Below are 15,064 nucleotides of genomic sequence, written 5' to 3'. Positions count from 1 at the left end.
TTGAAGGTCAACACTCTGTCATGCACTTTTTTGTATTATGCAAAATCCTTGGATCACATGAGCAGTCTCATTGAAGAAAGATAGTTTGCAAAAACTATAAAGCCATTTGTGAGATATATAGTAAGGAAGACTGCTGCTTGACATCCTATTATGAAGAAATGGAATAGCTGAATTTTCGCTGATGAATCACAGTTGTACGATGTCACCTTTCCTAAGAAAAAACTGGCCATGCATTTAATACTGATCTGAACTTAACATTTAAAAAAATAAAAAATCAGAGCATTTCCTTAAAGGGAAATGAATACTTTATATTTAATAAGTACAATTTGTAAATAAAAGGATGGCTTTGTTTTCAAGCCTGTATTTATTTCAGTGTAGCCTTCTGTTAGACTCCAAACAAGAAAGACTAAATGGTATTTTAATTGCTCTTTGCAGCTGAACTTCTCAGAAAAGATTTTTGTTGTTTTGGGCTTTTCTTCCCTCCTTCTCTCTCCTTCAGTACTTTGCCTTCTGTCTATTTTTCAATCTGTACCTCTTTTTTTGATGCTGTCATATTTCAGTTCTTCATTTTTCTGCTTCATTTTACCATTTCAGAAGAATGATCAAGTTACGGCTTTCTCTAATCTCACCCCTGCCAATAAGGCTAAGGTCAGTGCAAATCCATAGCACCAGGAAGAACAACTTTCTAGAGAAATGTTGGTATTTTTATTAATATGACAAGTATGTTTTTGTGTGTGCAACTATGAAATTCAACAATATTTTAAAAATCCCGTTCCTTTCTCTGTTCAAGCAAGAATTTAACTTTTTATCTAATTCAACTTGCAGTCTTGCTGGCCTCGATACAGGCGTGTGAATGGCACAATTTTTGATGGAGTCTGTGCACCATGTACATGCTTTGGTCATGCAGAATTGTGTGATGATATCACAGGAGAATGCCTGGTAAGTGTCACTGCAGGAAACTTGATGGACATGGCCAACATGAATTCAATATACCTGTGCAATTGAACCAATGACCTGTGAGACCTGAAATACTGAAGGAAAAAAAGCTAACAATTAACAGAACAGGTCTTTATGTTGAACTGTTGCTGAAGTTAAGGATCCTTTCATACCAAGATATGGTAACTTGTGCAGTTAAACAAAAGGAATTTTTTATTCACATAGGATTTATGTTTTGAAATAGAATCTATAGTATAAGGTATGGCATGCAGAAAGCAGCAAATATATCAATATTCTTCCATGCAAGATTTATCTCCCCCTCCCATCTGTCTTCTGCAGTGTATTCAATTTATAGTATGTAGCTGGTAACTTTGTAAATTCTGTGTTAGTATGACAAGAAAATACTGTTAATGGCTTACTTAATCTGAATTCCTACTAAACCTTGAAGAAACACTTAGTAAATTGTACTTTAGAAAAATAATGAAAGCATATGATTTGGGCTAGATAAACTTTTTTTTCTTGTAGGCTATGGAGATTTTATGCAGTTACCTACTAATTCAGCAGTTAAATCTGTGATATTATCCATAGCAAGCCTACCAGCACACCACTATTTCCAGCCCGTTCAGTAGCCTTTTGGAATGGGTGAATTATGCTGAATAGAGTGTTCTGATTAACTCAAGGGCATTTTTAGTTTTATATTGTCTGACATGGCATGAAGCTTGAAACAACATGTCTCATTTCATTAGTCTTGCAGAAACACAATTTGAGCCAGTGCCAGTTTAGTGGGATATCATACTCTCATTTCCCTGCAGAATTTCAAGCAGACTCTCTATTGTGCATGTTTCTAAATGTTCCCTTTTATTTCCTTAAGAAAAAGCTGCTGGGAAAAATCCAAAATGAAAATTCAAGCTTTTTTCAATATAATTTGGCACTTAGAATTATCACTGTTCTTCCTGTTTTGCCCATACAAGATGTTTAATTGCATTGCAGTGCAAAACAAGATATCCTTAATGTGTGGATCAGTGATTTTTCAAATTGCTTTTTCTTGAATAGAAGCTTAAAATGATTCTCAATTTAATTATACTGTAAGCCTTAAAGAAGTACCTAGGATGAAAAATATGTATGACATGACAGTCATGTTTTGAATCCTTCACTTATATGCAATAAAAATGTTTATCACTAGTGTTTCTCGACAAAGATAAAATTTATTGCATTAATGACCATGGCCTCCAGCTATGATGTCTATAACATTAGTGTGGGATAAAATCAATTAACAGAAAAGAAAGGGAAGGGAGAATCCTGTTTAAGGTATATCATAACTATTGACTATTTTGCTTAGGGGTGCATAGCCAGATGCGAGTTCTGAAGTTGCTTCCTTCTGTGTCCAAGTTTTAGCCCTTGCACAAGTTCCCTCTTTATTGTTGTCTGTAGCACCAGCCTACATATGAGAGAAGGCCATATAGTTGCATTCTGTAGTGCTTTGGGGCTTTTCAGCTGATGTGAACTATTGACGGAGACAGTAGAGCTCCCCCTTCTGATGTTTCAGGGGTGCTAGTGTAAAGATAACAGCTCTGGCAAGGAAGTGGGAAATAACCAGTTGAAAATGTACTTTAATCTATATATGTTATCAAGCATTCTGTATTCTGTGTTCTGTCTGAGCATATACTAGATCATGCTATAAAGAAGAGGCGCACAGGGAGTTTAAAATCAGTTCTGGATTTTCTTGCAGCTTACTTTGAAAACACTGTAAGTAAAGTTAGATTGGTTAGTATCCATGCAGTCTGTTAAATGCTGCTATTCAATTTGGATCATAAGCCTTTTGAAGTGAAAGAGAGAGAAGTCTGAATGCTGAAAAGAGAAATGTTTCACATCAAAGGCATTCCTTCTATTGAGGTTTACAGAGGCTTTTGGCCTCCTTATTATTATTCATGGTGTTTTTTCAGTAATACAACAGACAATTTAGGCACCTAATTTATTGATATGATACTTCTTTTTGCTCTTCCTTAGCTTTGTAGTTGAAAAGCAGCTGAAATATGTTTTTGACTCATGATAAAAGCTCAAGTCATCTGCTTCAACATAGGCCTGTTATAAAAAGCTCATTTTAACGCCTATCTAGCAGTAACCTGCAAAGCCCTTTGATCCCCACAGCAACCATATAGAAAGCTGCATGATACATCATTCTCATTACCATTGTGATATACATAACTGCCTTGGTACACAGGGCAATTTCTAACATTCAGAAATACTCTTTTGTAGTGTTACATACACACTTTTATGGTAGCTTTAGGAGGTTGGTTAAACCTAAGCATTGTGAAAAGCAAACACATTTCAAGGTGTTTCATTCATTGCAGGGTACTACGTTCCTATTAGTAAGCCCAGAGAAAGCAGATCTTTCTCCCCTAAGATACGCTCAGATTGCTAAGTCGGCAGTCCCCAGTCGCATACATTTTGTATTTTATTCCTTTGTGTGGAAATGGCATATACCATGTAGATTGAGGCCAGTGTCAGAGCTAGTGGACATGTGCTTTAGACAGTGTTCATCACAAGATCGACAAAATGTCTTCACCCATCTTCATATACACAGTGACAAAGTGATACATCCTAAGCTAAATGTAGTATAGGCTATACCACAAGTGAAAATTATGTAAAGACTCTGCAGCACCCTGACTGCATTTTTAACAGCAGGAAAGGGAATTGTCCTTGCAATCTTGATATTACGGTAGATTGAAAATGCCATAAGAGCATATTCATGCTTCTGAAGATATAATATCACTGTCTGGTCTAGATGGCTAGGGAATATACTAAAATAGGCACCCAGGCTTACTCTTTTGCTTTCTTTAACTAGCTTAAACTAGCAGCTTCCCTGGTTGTCTCTGTGACAGATATCATGAGGAAGGGCAGCAGCATGCCAAAGGCACTATCTTGGACTTAGACATACTCCCTGATGAAAGTTTTATTTTCATCGCTAGCCTTCTATTCAGACTGTTTCTTTCCATATTCATATACATTCAGCTGCATATGCAGCTAAGCAGGAGTGGTTTTCAGTGTGAATTTAGGGTTCCCTGATGCTGGGCATAAAGCATTTATGGGTTAATTTGGTTTCTTCTGAGGGGAAGAGAGCTGGTTTGGTAGGAGATGGTGGGAAACACATTCCAGGACATAAGCAATAAAGTCTTTGGGCAACAAGGTCTGAGTTGTACATAAAATTTTGGACAAAAATAAATTTCACAGTCTTACTTAGTCAGAGGTTGTCTAAGTGAAGTTTAATGGTGTTTAGAGATCAAAGATGTCCAGAAAATTCATGCATTCAAAATAGTTTGAGATCCAGTACCTGGAATTTGGAAGCATAAAGATTTGGGCATAAAATTGTTCCTGGCCACAAAGTTTATGGATCTGTGGAACAAGGCATTGATTTTAACAAAAGCACTAGATCAATGTGTTGGAACAAACTATATTTCCAAGGGAGAAAAAGAAAGTGTATGTAATATACTGAGCAGGTTAGGGACAGTTGATCATGACCTTCTTTATACCCAGTCTTGTGACACAAAAAAAATGATTAAATGTTCCTACGAACATGAAATTAAGACTTCGCAGGCTTAAGCATGTTTTAAGGAAATAATCTCAGTATAACTAGTCATTGCTCAAACTAGATGTTGCTCAAAATCATTGCTGTACATTTGGCAAGTTTCAAACTGAGGTTCAACCAGTTGATATCAAGAAAACACAAATTTTTCATTCATATTGACAATGTCTTTAGAAGGGCTAATAACTCGCATACTTCAGAACCTAAACTGATCTGTAAATTTGGCAAATTACTATGAAGTTTAATGCATCACTGAAGAGAACAGGCAGATTATGTCACATCTACATACTACATAATCCTTTTCATTGTCCTGCAAAATCCGGACTGGCTCAGGGAGAATATTATAGGACCACACAAGATCGTTATTTCTCAGCTAAACTAACGTAAACACAGTGCAGTGTATGCTCAGATTTTGGTACTATATGTGTGGGGTTCTTTTCTTTTTTGTTTTTAAATTTATTGATTCTTGGTGACAAAGTAAGCAGATACAGAGATCTGGATTGAGGAGAATTAGACACAGTAGGTGGAAATGACTGATGTTAGAGTTTCAGAAAGTAATTCATCAAAGAGAAGAAGGTCAGCACTTTGTAACATGAATTGTTTTCCTACAAAATGGAAGGTTTCTGGTCTTTTACTTAAAAGAAGCAGAAGCTGCAAATACCATTCTGTAAGAGATGCATAGCTTTAAAATAGTATGTTAGCTCTTCTCACTTTAATAACATCCTTGACATATAAGCCGTTCATATTCTTCAGAAACATGTCTGAGGATATTTAAAGCTAAACTTAACACAAAAGAAGAATCCATTATTTTTCAGAAAAAATACAAATAATTTGACATGATGCCTTAAAAAAGTTGAATTGCAAAGGATTTTTCTTTTGAAACACTTAAATTATTTTTGTCACATCTTCTTTTAAAAGCATATCTTAATGTTCCCAGCTACTTTTTCGGTATGGCCGGTAGATTCTTTTTAAATGACAGCACTTGAAGTAACAATCAAATGGACTTAAATTACCTAATGAAGTAGAATTTAACCCAGCTGACGGTTCTAAAGCCATAATTTTATTTGACTAAGTGTCTCAATAGTTGGTATTAGCTCACAATCTACAAAATATGTGAAAATATAATATTGTGACTAATGCTTTCATTTCAAAGATATGCTGCTTGTATACACAAGCAATAAGAAAGCACCCATTAAAACAGCAAACAGTATTTCTGGAGACAGATGCTTTTGACTCCAGTGCGCTCTTGACTGAAATGGGTATTGTGCTTTTTCAGCTGCCCAAATGTATGGTACTGGCTATGCAGAGCACAATGCAAACAAACTTTGTTCAAATCATTGCAATCCTGGAAAGTCATGAAGAAGAAATCAGTGTTCCTTAGAATAGTGCCATTTTCTTTATCCTTCATTGAGGATACATTATGTCTTTCAGACAGTAAGGCTGTTAAATATCAGTCAGTGCCATATGCATGCCTTATTAAAATGAGAAAACAATTTTAAAGTGTTCTTAAAAATATTTTTAAATTAAATCATAAGTTTGGAAATACCTGCACCTTTAAAAAAACACCAAACAAACCCTCAAGAGTTCTTAAGCAGCAGCTTGGGTGTAACAGATTCTAGATTTGATCTGGCCCATTATCTAAATCAGATCAGAACACACCCCATTAAATAAAATCTCTCTTATGGCTTTCATTTTGGCCTTTTCAAGTTACTATATGCTTTTTCAGTCTATACCCAAGCATATTAAGATGGCATTTAAGAGCCAAAAACATTTCTGCTGCTTTCTCTGTTTTTAACCCTGTGAAAGGGCTACACTTGAGTATCTCATAGCAAATAGCCGTGAAAGGAAGAGTGTGGTGTGCTAAAAATGTAGCAAAAAAGGGAAAGAGTTTAAGCCAGAAAACTTATTTGCTGAGCCTATCATGGATCCTGCCAAATTACTTAGAATTTCTAAATCCTATATGGTGAGGGGGAAGAAGAGTAGAAGGGGTAATTACTCTTTAAAACTTGGTTCTTACCAGTCATCATGGGAAGCCTGTTCTCGGAGGACCAATTCCCATTCTGACAAAAGATCATTTACTTTGAGATCAGGCCAAAGGTTATATACAAAAATGCAGATCTAGTGCTGCCATTTTTATGTTGGATGTTTCATGTGCTCCGATAAACTGTCTCTTATATTATGAAAGCCAGTCATATAGAACACAAACTGTTGGTTAGGGCCCTATATACAGTATAGTCATCTTTGTTTCTACTCATAAAATACAGTCTGGATGCTATTCTAGCAAACAAGTATTAATTAAGTAATTCAGGCTTTGCTACTGTTCACAAGTACATTTAGTATACTGCTAGCCATATACCTTGTAAAATGAGGTTATTTAGATGTGAAATGTAATAATTCAGTTTTATAAATTATATGATCTAGGCTGTATTTCTGGGATCAACATCTGAAAACTGTCACAAAATATGGCCTGTTGCAAGACTGCAATACTAAACCTGTTTTGTGGTGCTTTCAAGGTTGGTTTTCTTTAAGCAAGCTGAAACAATAATGCAGCTGTGGCATGGTGGAAAGATAAAGGTCTGCAGTTAAATATCCTTTTTGTTTTACACAGACAAAAATTATCCAAAAGAACACAAATACCTGACACATGTGAAGCACTGATTGTGACAGCTAACCTCTAGAACTGTTTCTCAACCAGCAGCAGAAAACTAGAATATATTTTGCAGACGTCATACAATCCTGTTGAGAGGATGGGCTAGGTGAATGACCTTCAAGGACTTTCCATATATAAGTTCTCTAATTGTGAATTTGTACTTCTCATCTTCTGTTTAGGACTGCAAACACAACACAGGTGGTTCATATTGTGATAAATGTCTTCCTGGCTTCTATGGTGATCCTACTAAAGGAACAGCTGAAGACTGTCAGTTGTGTGCTTGCCCCCTAAATCTACCTTCTAATAAGTAAGATGTGTATTTATTGCATATTATACTTTTCACTTTTGCATAACTTTTTAATTTATACTTTTGCATGTACAGTTGAGATTTTTTGTGTTTTAATCAAATAATATATTCTGCAGTATAAACTTACTCTCTTTTTACAATTGTACAGAGTGTTTAGCTTCACAGAGAGGCAAAGATCAAAACAAAAGCTGGAAGAGACTAGGCTAGAAAGAACAACACAGAATTTGGATGACTGCTCTTTGAATCAGTAACTAGTGTTTGCTTTTCTGTCCTCCTTAAGAGTAGTTGTTTCTAATTTTAAAGCTGAATTTACAAATTTGGCATGTGGGGTTTTTTAATAATTGAATTTAAAATAATTTTATGTTGATCAGATAAAAGAGTGATTTCTTCTGCTTTTAATTTTCCTTTTCTTTCTGTCAACATTCAGTGATAGTGTTGATTTGTTTGGAGTCTAAATTCAGCCTTAGATCTTGCAAGTGAAAATATTTGTCAGCATATCTCAGAACAATCACTATAAGCTTGGTTTAAGTAAAAATAATAGTGAAAAGTTAATCAAAACTCTGATCTAAGAACAACTGTTTCCTTCATTACAAAAGCTTGTCTGTGCTACTTGCTACCTATATTTAATAGACCAAGTGGCTTGAACATTTTTTCATTGGTTCATTGGTCCCAGTCAGTTCCTGGAAAATAACAATACCAAAATCATTTGACATGATGTAGTTGAAGAAAACTGTTCTGAATCTTGTTTGGTTAGCTTTTCTTGTGCATATAAAAAAAATGGAAATTGTGTAGCAGTTTGAATTAGCGCATTTGGTTTATGCTATTCAGTATGGCTTCAGAGAAAAGGAGCCCTGGTGCAAGTAGCACATGTCCACATTACACAGAAGAGCTGCTGTGGTGCAACACATACAGTAATTGTTCAGGAAGATCAGGAACTGTTGAGTATGTGCCTGACGTTTGCAGTGGTAACTAATGCTTGCCCAAATTCCAGCCACAAATTGGATGTGGTTCCCTTCTGAAAAGAATCACTGTTAGTCCATATAAGAATTTCAGAAGGATGGTAGGATTGTACTGAAGATTGTAAACTATGCACAGAGGCTGCCCCATCCCAAGCTCTTCACTTAAAAGTTTTAAGTGGCTATAGGAGCTGATAAATCCACTGGAGTAATTTTTTTTTTCCTCCCTTCAGCCCTGCATCTTCTATTTCACCCCGTTTTTCCCAAAATAGAAGTCAGATTCTGTCAATGAAATGCACTTTACTATTTAAGAGTATAAAGAGTACTTCTTCAGGTTTTACAGGGCCAAATGCACGGCTACCACCCACACAGAGAGGGAGCTCTGCAAGATGCAAGTAAAGAAGAGAACATCATCTGAATGGCAGTGGAGGCTACATAAGGCACAGATGAACCAGATTTTGCTCTTAAGTACTTCAGGCTAATGCTGTTGCCTACAGTGGCATTGTTTCCTATTAAAATTGCACTGATCAGGGCACGAATAATCTAAGCACTTAGCAGAAATTCCAGGGGACTGTAGAATGGGAGCCTGCTTTCCTGTTAGCACAGCTCTTCAGTTGGTTTTATTAGCTATATGTGCATTTATTATGTCTGCTGCTCAGGCATGGTTCCTCTGACGTCCTCATTGCTTTCACATACTTAGTATTTCCATGCATAGTTAATTAATTCTCTTTCTCTTGTTTGAGAACACTGTACTGACAGCAGGAAAAACACTATCACATTTATATCTTGTGCAGATGTGCAACAAACCAAGTCAAATAGATTGAATTTAGGTTTTTATTGGCAAAAAGCCTGGAGACCTCTATTACGTATTCATCAGAATTCTGGCTGCTTAACTTTCCTTTGTTGAAATTGCATAAGAGAGTCCCCTTTTTAATACCTAGTTTTCTTGAAAAATACAGGTACAAAACAAACACAGAATATAAATGTTCTTGGGCTGTGAAACTGTGGGAGTCCTGAACCCTACAAAGTTTAGCCCTGCATTAGAATTGTGCAATACATTCCTATTTCTAAAATGGACAAAAGCAAAACTCTGAAAGCTTTATAGAATTCATTGTAATGTTCAAGCTCTCATGTCTTTACAGTTCTAGACCAATCATTAAATTTGTTTATGAGGAAAAAAAAGAGGTTGTTAGAGATTTAGTGTGTTACCTGAAGGCTGTTAAAATACTCATTTTTCTTTCTTAGTTGGCAATGAGTTTGGTATGCTAGGGATAATATATGTAAACATTTCAGATTCCTTCACACATTCTTCACATGAAAAATAAAGAAATTACTACCAAGCTCATGTCACTGTACAGATATAGTATATGTCAAGTTATTTCTGAATAACCTAACAAGTGACTAATTTATGTACAAATGATTACAAATAACTGTCTATAGATTTTAATTCCTGTAGTATTTAATTCCTAACGTGGCATGACCTACAGAGCAGAGCATCTGTAGGTCTGTAAGCTTATTACTAAGTTCCTGGTGCATAGAGAATATTGTCCATGCAATGAACCTCTGAGATATATTTCTATTTCGAAATTAGTTTTGTCTTTTATAGCAGCATCTTATTTCTTTATGATGTTTCTAATGGTTCCCATCACCATTTTCACAGCTCCTGAGTCTTTTTCTTTTCAATGCCACATAAGGTGGAGGAGAACTGTTCTATCCATTTTAGAAATGTGGTGATGATGGTGGTGTTCTATAGTTAACTTAAGCTGATTTAACTGCTGCTCATTCCGTCTTCTGTTTCCTAATAGCAGCAGTTTCCATATGCAATCATTGAAGCCAATCATAAAACTGCCATCTGAAGCACAACAGTGGTAAATGACTTGCCATATGTTAGAAAAGAACACTTGGCCAAATCAGGAAACTAAATTTAAGTTGTCTAACCTTGTTTTCTAGATCCTGGGCTATATTTTCCTCTTTTTGCATATATCTCCATATTTGTACTTATATGATGCAAATGAGATCAATACCTGTATTATAAATGGCATATGTAATGCATGCTTGACTTCTTCATCTTATCTCTTCTCATTAATGCATCACTCTTACAAACTGTTTTAACATTCTTAGTCTTTAAGGACCTTCAAATAAACTAATTTTTTTTCCATGGAAATTATCAGACATACTACTACATAGTTTTTTCTAGATAATTACTGCTTTTCTCTTGAAGTGGCAATAAATTTAATATGGGTAATGATGACCCTGACAGGAATATTTTATCACTGGAAATGGGGGATAGAAGGTATCTCACTCAGCCTGGGAAGGTAACAAGTAAACTCATAGCATATGAACTAGGAATTCGGGTTGGTCTCAGAATTTTAAGATTTTCTTGGAGAATTAAATAAACACTTAGTCCCAAGAGGTGTTTTCTATAACATACTTGTAAACTTTTAGGAAGCCCTGTCTCCTGACATAGACCTATCACATATATACCCATATTGTGTATTTGTACTTGTCCCATGTCCTGATTGGTATTAATGTTGTTAACCTTATGTAAAAACTGAAAAGAGTGATGATGAATGAAGAGGGACTAAGAAGCTTGTTTTGACAGATCAATACACACTGTTCATCAGTATTTATCACTAGTGAGTAATAAGATTCTAAATAATCAGGATAATAAACTCCTCTTTTCTCACCCTGCTATCACATATTTCCTTTATGGTATGCAGATGGGAATTTCTGAATATATTATGTTTAATGTGGAGATGGGGACTGACTGTTAAGTCAGAGAAAGAATCAAAGGGTGCTAGGTCTGAGCATAACCCATAAAACATGGGAATTCTACTATTTATTATTATTGCTTAGTAATAATAAGTACTTAATTATTATTATTATCTTTAAAATTTATGCAGTTGAATACAGAGGTCTTGGTGGAACTGTGGTACAGTCAATCTTGTGCAATGCTATAATGAACTGTGATAGCATCTCCACAAAGTTTCCCATATAGCTCTTAGAGTAAGGTTGGGACTGACAAGCAGGATCTTATTTGAAGTAAGTCAGGTGCTGCCGATTAGGTTCAATGATAACGTGTGCCTCCATTGAAAATTGCTTTCATTGCTATTTAAAAATAGAATGCACAATTATTGTTTCTTCAACTGGGTCCTCATGCATTCGTGAATATATTCTTAATTGAATGACATTGCAAAATAACACAAATATAATCCTTATGGGAAAGAGGAAAATCCCAATACCTGTCTATGTTTACTGGACCTGACCTTCCCACATTTTTCTTATTGATCTCTTATGTCTGTGGGATAACTTGCCCTATGACAGACAGGGTATTTATAAATGGAAATAATCTATAACAGAATAAAGAGGTCAGATCATAGGATGGATGACTCCTGAGAAGTGAGGTCCAGTCACCAGCAGGTAGTCATGTCTTCCCTGTGCCTATTATTTTCCAGAAATTTTCATTGTATATCCTGCTTTAATTTATCCAAGGTCAGATTATATCTATTTGTTATTATCGTACCATGAACTTTTACCTTGAATATACCTTCCTTCTGATGTCTTTGTTACAGCAACTGTATTCCTTGTCAACTTCTATTTTCCTAGGTTACAAAAGATAAGTCTAGTGTCTTCTTGTTAGATAGGTGATTTGTTTTCCTGTTGTGAATAGTCACTCCACTATTCACCTGCTGCCATTCTTTTCTTTTTTTTTCCCTTTCTCTATTTTACTATTTGGCTGACCAGAATTGATTATCATTATTTATATAAGGCCCTGTAAAGGTGCTCATATGTCTCTGTCTCTAATAATCATTCCAGAATGATAAAAGTACAGCTTGCCTTTTCTTCTGTGCGGTGTCATTTAGAGTGTCAGGAGGTTTCTTCTCAAAAGTGTGTTAAGGGAGAAAGACTACAGAAAGCAAAATACTAAACAGTGAAGGAGCAGAGTTCAAAGTTAAAGACAGACATTGAAAGGTGGAGCTTGCAAATGCCTACGGTAGCCTTATTTATTTAAAAAAAAAAGAGAGAAGGCTAAAAATAAGTACAGCATAGCAAAGAGGTAAAGCTTTCTACTCTGCAAACTATTAAACTTCAGTGTGCCTCTCTGGCCTGTTGCTTGAAGTCATTGGCACCCGTTTTACTCAAATGTGTTCTCTGGGAAGCTGCACCAGATATTTCCCTTTTTGCCCCTCCCCTTTCTTGTTCACTGGGTTCCTTTCACAGCTGATTTTACACAAAGTTAACTGAGCTTTCAAATCAGTTGTCCTTCAGAAAGATTTATATAGGGGCCACATTATGGCATAGATTGTTTGCCAGGCCCTCAGGGGCACAAACAAACAGCTGTACATTCCTGCCTTTTTAATGGTATCCAGACCACTTGGTGGCAGGCTCAAGTCCCGTAATAACAGGCTATTGGGATGCTGCCATCCACTACTCTATATTCAGTGTCGCAGAAATAGCAGGGTCATTCCAAATTCAATTTGCTGGAGTCAAACTTAAGCCTTATGTCCTAGGCTAGAGTCACTTTTCCTGTGCACTATTTTGCAAATTAACGATCTCTGAAGTGGGAAGAGAGCTATGCTGCTAACCATCTTTTCTTTATGTTTCTTCCTTGTCCCTCTTCTTACCCAATATCAACAACACAGCTTTAGCCCAACATGCCATTTTGACCGAAGTCGTGGATTAATATGCGACGAATGCCCAGCTGGGTACGTGGGACCACGCTGTGAAAGGTAAGCAAGCACCATGCTTTTAACCGTATGTGATCTGAAACAAAAGTACTGATCACATGGAACTGTTCTACCTTTTTATTACTTCCCCTTCTCATCCCCCTTCCTGTGTTCTGAAACTCACTGAAGAAATTCCTGTGCATCTTCCTCTGATATTGTGTCCATGCATTTGTATATTTCTAGTGCTTGTTTTATTACTTTATGGTAAAGTGCAAAGCTTCCAAGAAGCATTTGCTGAGAAGTAAAAGTCTTTTTTTAAAAAGTTTCTTCCAGCTTTTCTGTCTGTCACTCTTCTGAAATTTTTATATTTTCAGTCTTTTGTCATTTGAATGTTTAGAGTATGGTGAATCAAATATGCAATAAATTACTGACGCCTCTTTTAGAGAAGTTAATATGCAGTGAAAATACAGCTCTTCTAATAAGTTGTTTGCTGATTGGAATTATTTTTAAAAAGAATATTTTACATTTTTGTTGCTTCTAGTTTCCTGTTGCAGTCTTTATTTAGTAAGTAGAAGAAGCTAGGTTTTAATGACAAAAAAGATAATTCTTCTTGGTCAAATACATAGAAAAGCTCAATATATATTTCCTACAGTTATTACTACCCATACAAAAGACAAATTAAAAAAATACATCTAGTCTGTCTTTGGCTATGACAGGTCTGAGTGACATGTTAGTACTGAGAGAGAAAGTTCTCTCCCCTTCTTATATGCTGTTACACTGAAAGGATCACATGGAGAATTTAAATGAATCAGAAGGCTAGTGTGAGTGCTGGTGCTAAGCTCCCAGGAACCCCTTTCCACAGGAGACAAGACTGCATAGACGAGGGATATCATCACTGTGTCTGCACGCCTTTGGTCCTGTGGGATTTCATGTGGCTGGAACAGCTTTCAAGAGCAGTTAGTGTACCAGGGGACCTCTGCTAGTTGTTTGGAGGTTGTGATGAATCAGCATTGGCTTTGGTTCCATGATCCCAGCTCCCTGTGACCCTGCAAATGACACCTTTTTAAGAGGGGCTGGGGAAGGCAGATAACTGTCTAACACCTGGCTAGACAGTTACGGGGCATGAAAACATGGCACTTCTGTTTCTTAGTAGGCTTTTACCGTTTGGCACTTCCATGAGCTGCTTGCAGCATTTTCCAACGTAAACCCTAAAAAAACGTAAAGCTTCTGAATGAAGACTTACCACATTCAGGCTGGGATGAGGAAAAGTAGGAATGAACCAAGAGGAAGAGCCAACCAGAAAAGCAGGAACCTGACCATACGCTGTGAATCGCCCTCTAGTCCTGTCTTTTCAATTTACAACTCCTTCCTTTTAAATCCCCTGTTGTGCTATATCTGTCCTGAAGTGAGAGTGCAGGCTGTCACCTGTTTCCACCCATCATCACTGAGTCTGCTCCTACTGCGTGCTATTTCTGCCTGTCTTTTCCTGTCTGTCTTGGAAGTCATCACCTTCTTTCAGCTAGTGGGCTGTGAAGTTAATGACAGCAGGAATAAATCACATCGCGAGCACTTCGGTGGCAGTTTGTCAATGCAGGGTCATTGACAGCTTCCATTAGCAACAAGTGCTATTTCTGAGTGGAGCACAGGCTGTAGATGCAGTAGGACAGAATCTGAATAAGTGGCAAGCTTGGATTTTAGCCTGATTTCCTAAGGAAATGAGGCTAGTGTGATCTTTTTGTGCATTTCTGTCTGGCTGCCTGCAAAGACATTTGAACTTGTAGGTCAATTTCAACCAAATTTGACAGAAGGGTAGGAGGTCTCAATAATTGTTCCTGAAGATTTCGTGAAAAGAAGTGGCTGAATAGAGGTTAATAGATCAGGACATGTCATAGCTAAGGGGGAGAACACTGTGTGAACTCACACCTGATTAAACAGCAGAGAATACATGAGAGAGAGAGAACAAGA

At 36.5% G+C, this 15,064-nt stretch overlaps 1 protein-coding gene across 7 annotated transcripts in view; it reads left to right on the top strand.

The window, feature by feature from the left end:
• Positions 1–15,064, top strand: part of LAMA2 (laminin subunit alpha 2) — a 374,696-nt gene that overhangs the window by 216,806 nt on the left and 142,826 nt on the right. For all 7 annotated transcript variants that reach the window (XM_069787394.1, XM_069787391.1, XM_069787388.1 and 4 more), the window contains exons 16-18: positions 826–939; positions 7,349–7,476; positions 13,076–13,162. In XM_069787394.1, coding sequence (XP_069643495.1) covers positions 826–939; positions 7,349–7,476; positions 13,076–13,162 — 329 coding nt within the window. The remainder of the gene's footprint in view (positions 1–825; positions 940–7,348; positions 7,477–13,075; positions 13,163–15,064) is intronic.

The sequence above is a fragment of the Haliaeetus albicilla genome, chromosome 7, assembly GCF_947461875.1.
Source record: "Haliaeetus albicilla chromosome 7, bHalAlb1.1, whole genome shotgun sequence".
Taxonomy (NCBI): Eukaryota; Metazoa; Chordata; class Aves; order Accipitriformes; family Accipitridae; genus Haliaeetus; species Haliaeetus albicilla.
Note: the sequence above shows the minus strand (reverse complement) of the source record. Positions and strands in the feature narration are given on the sequence as shown.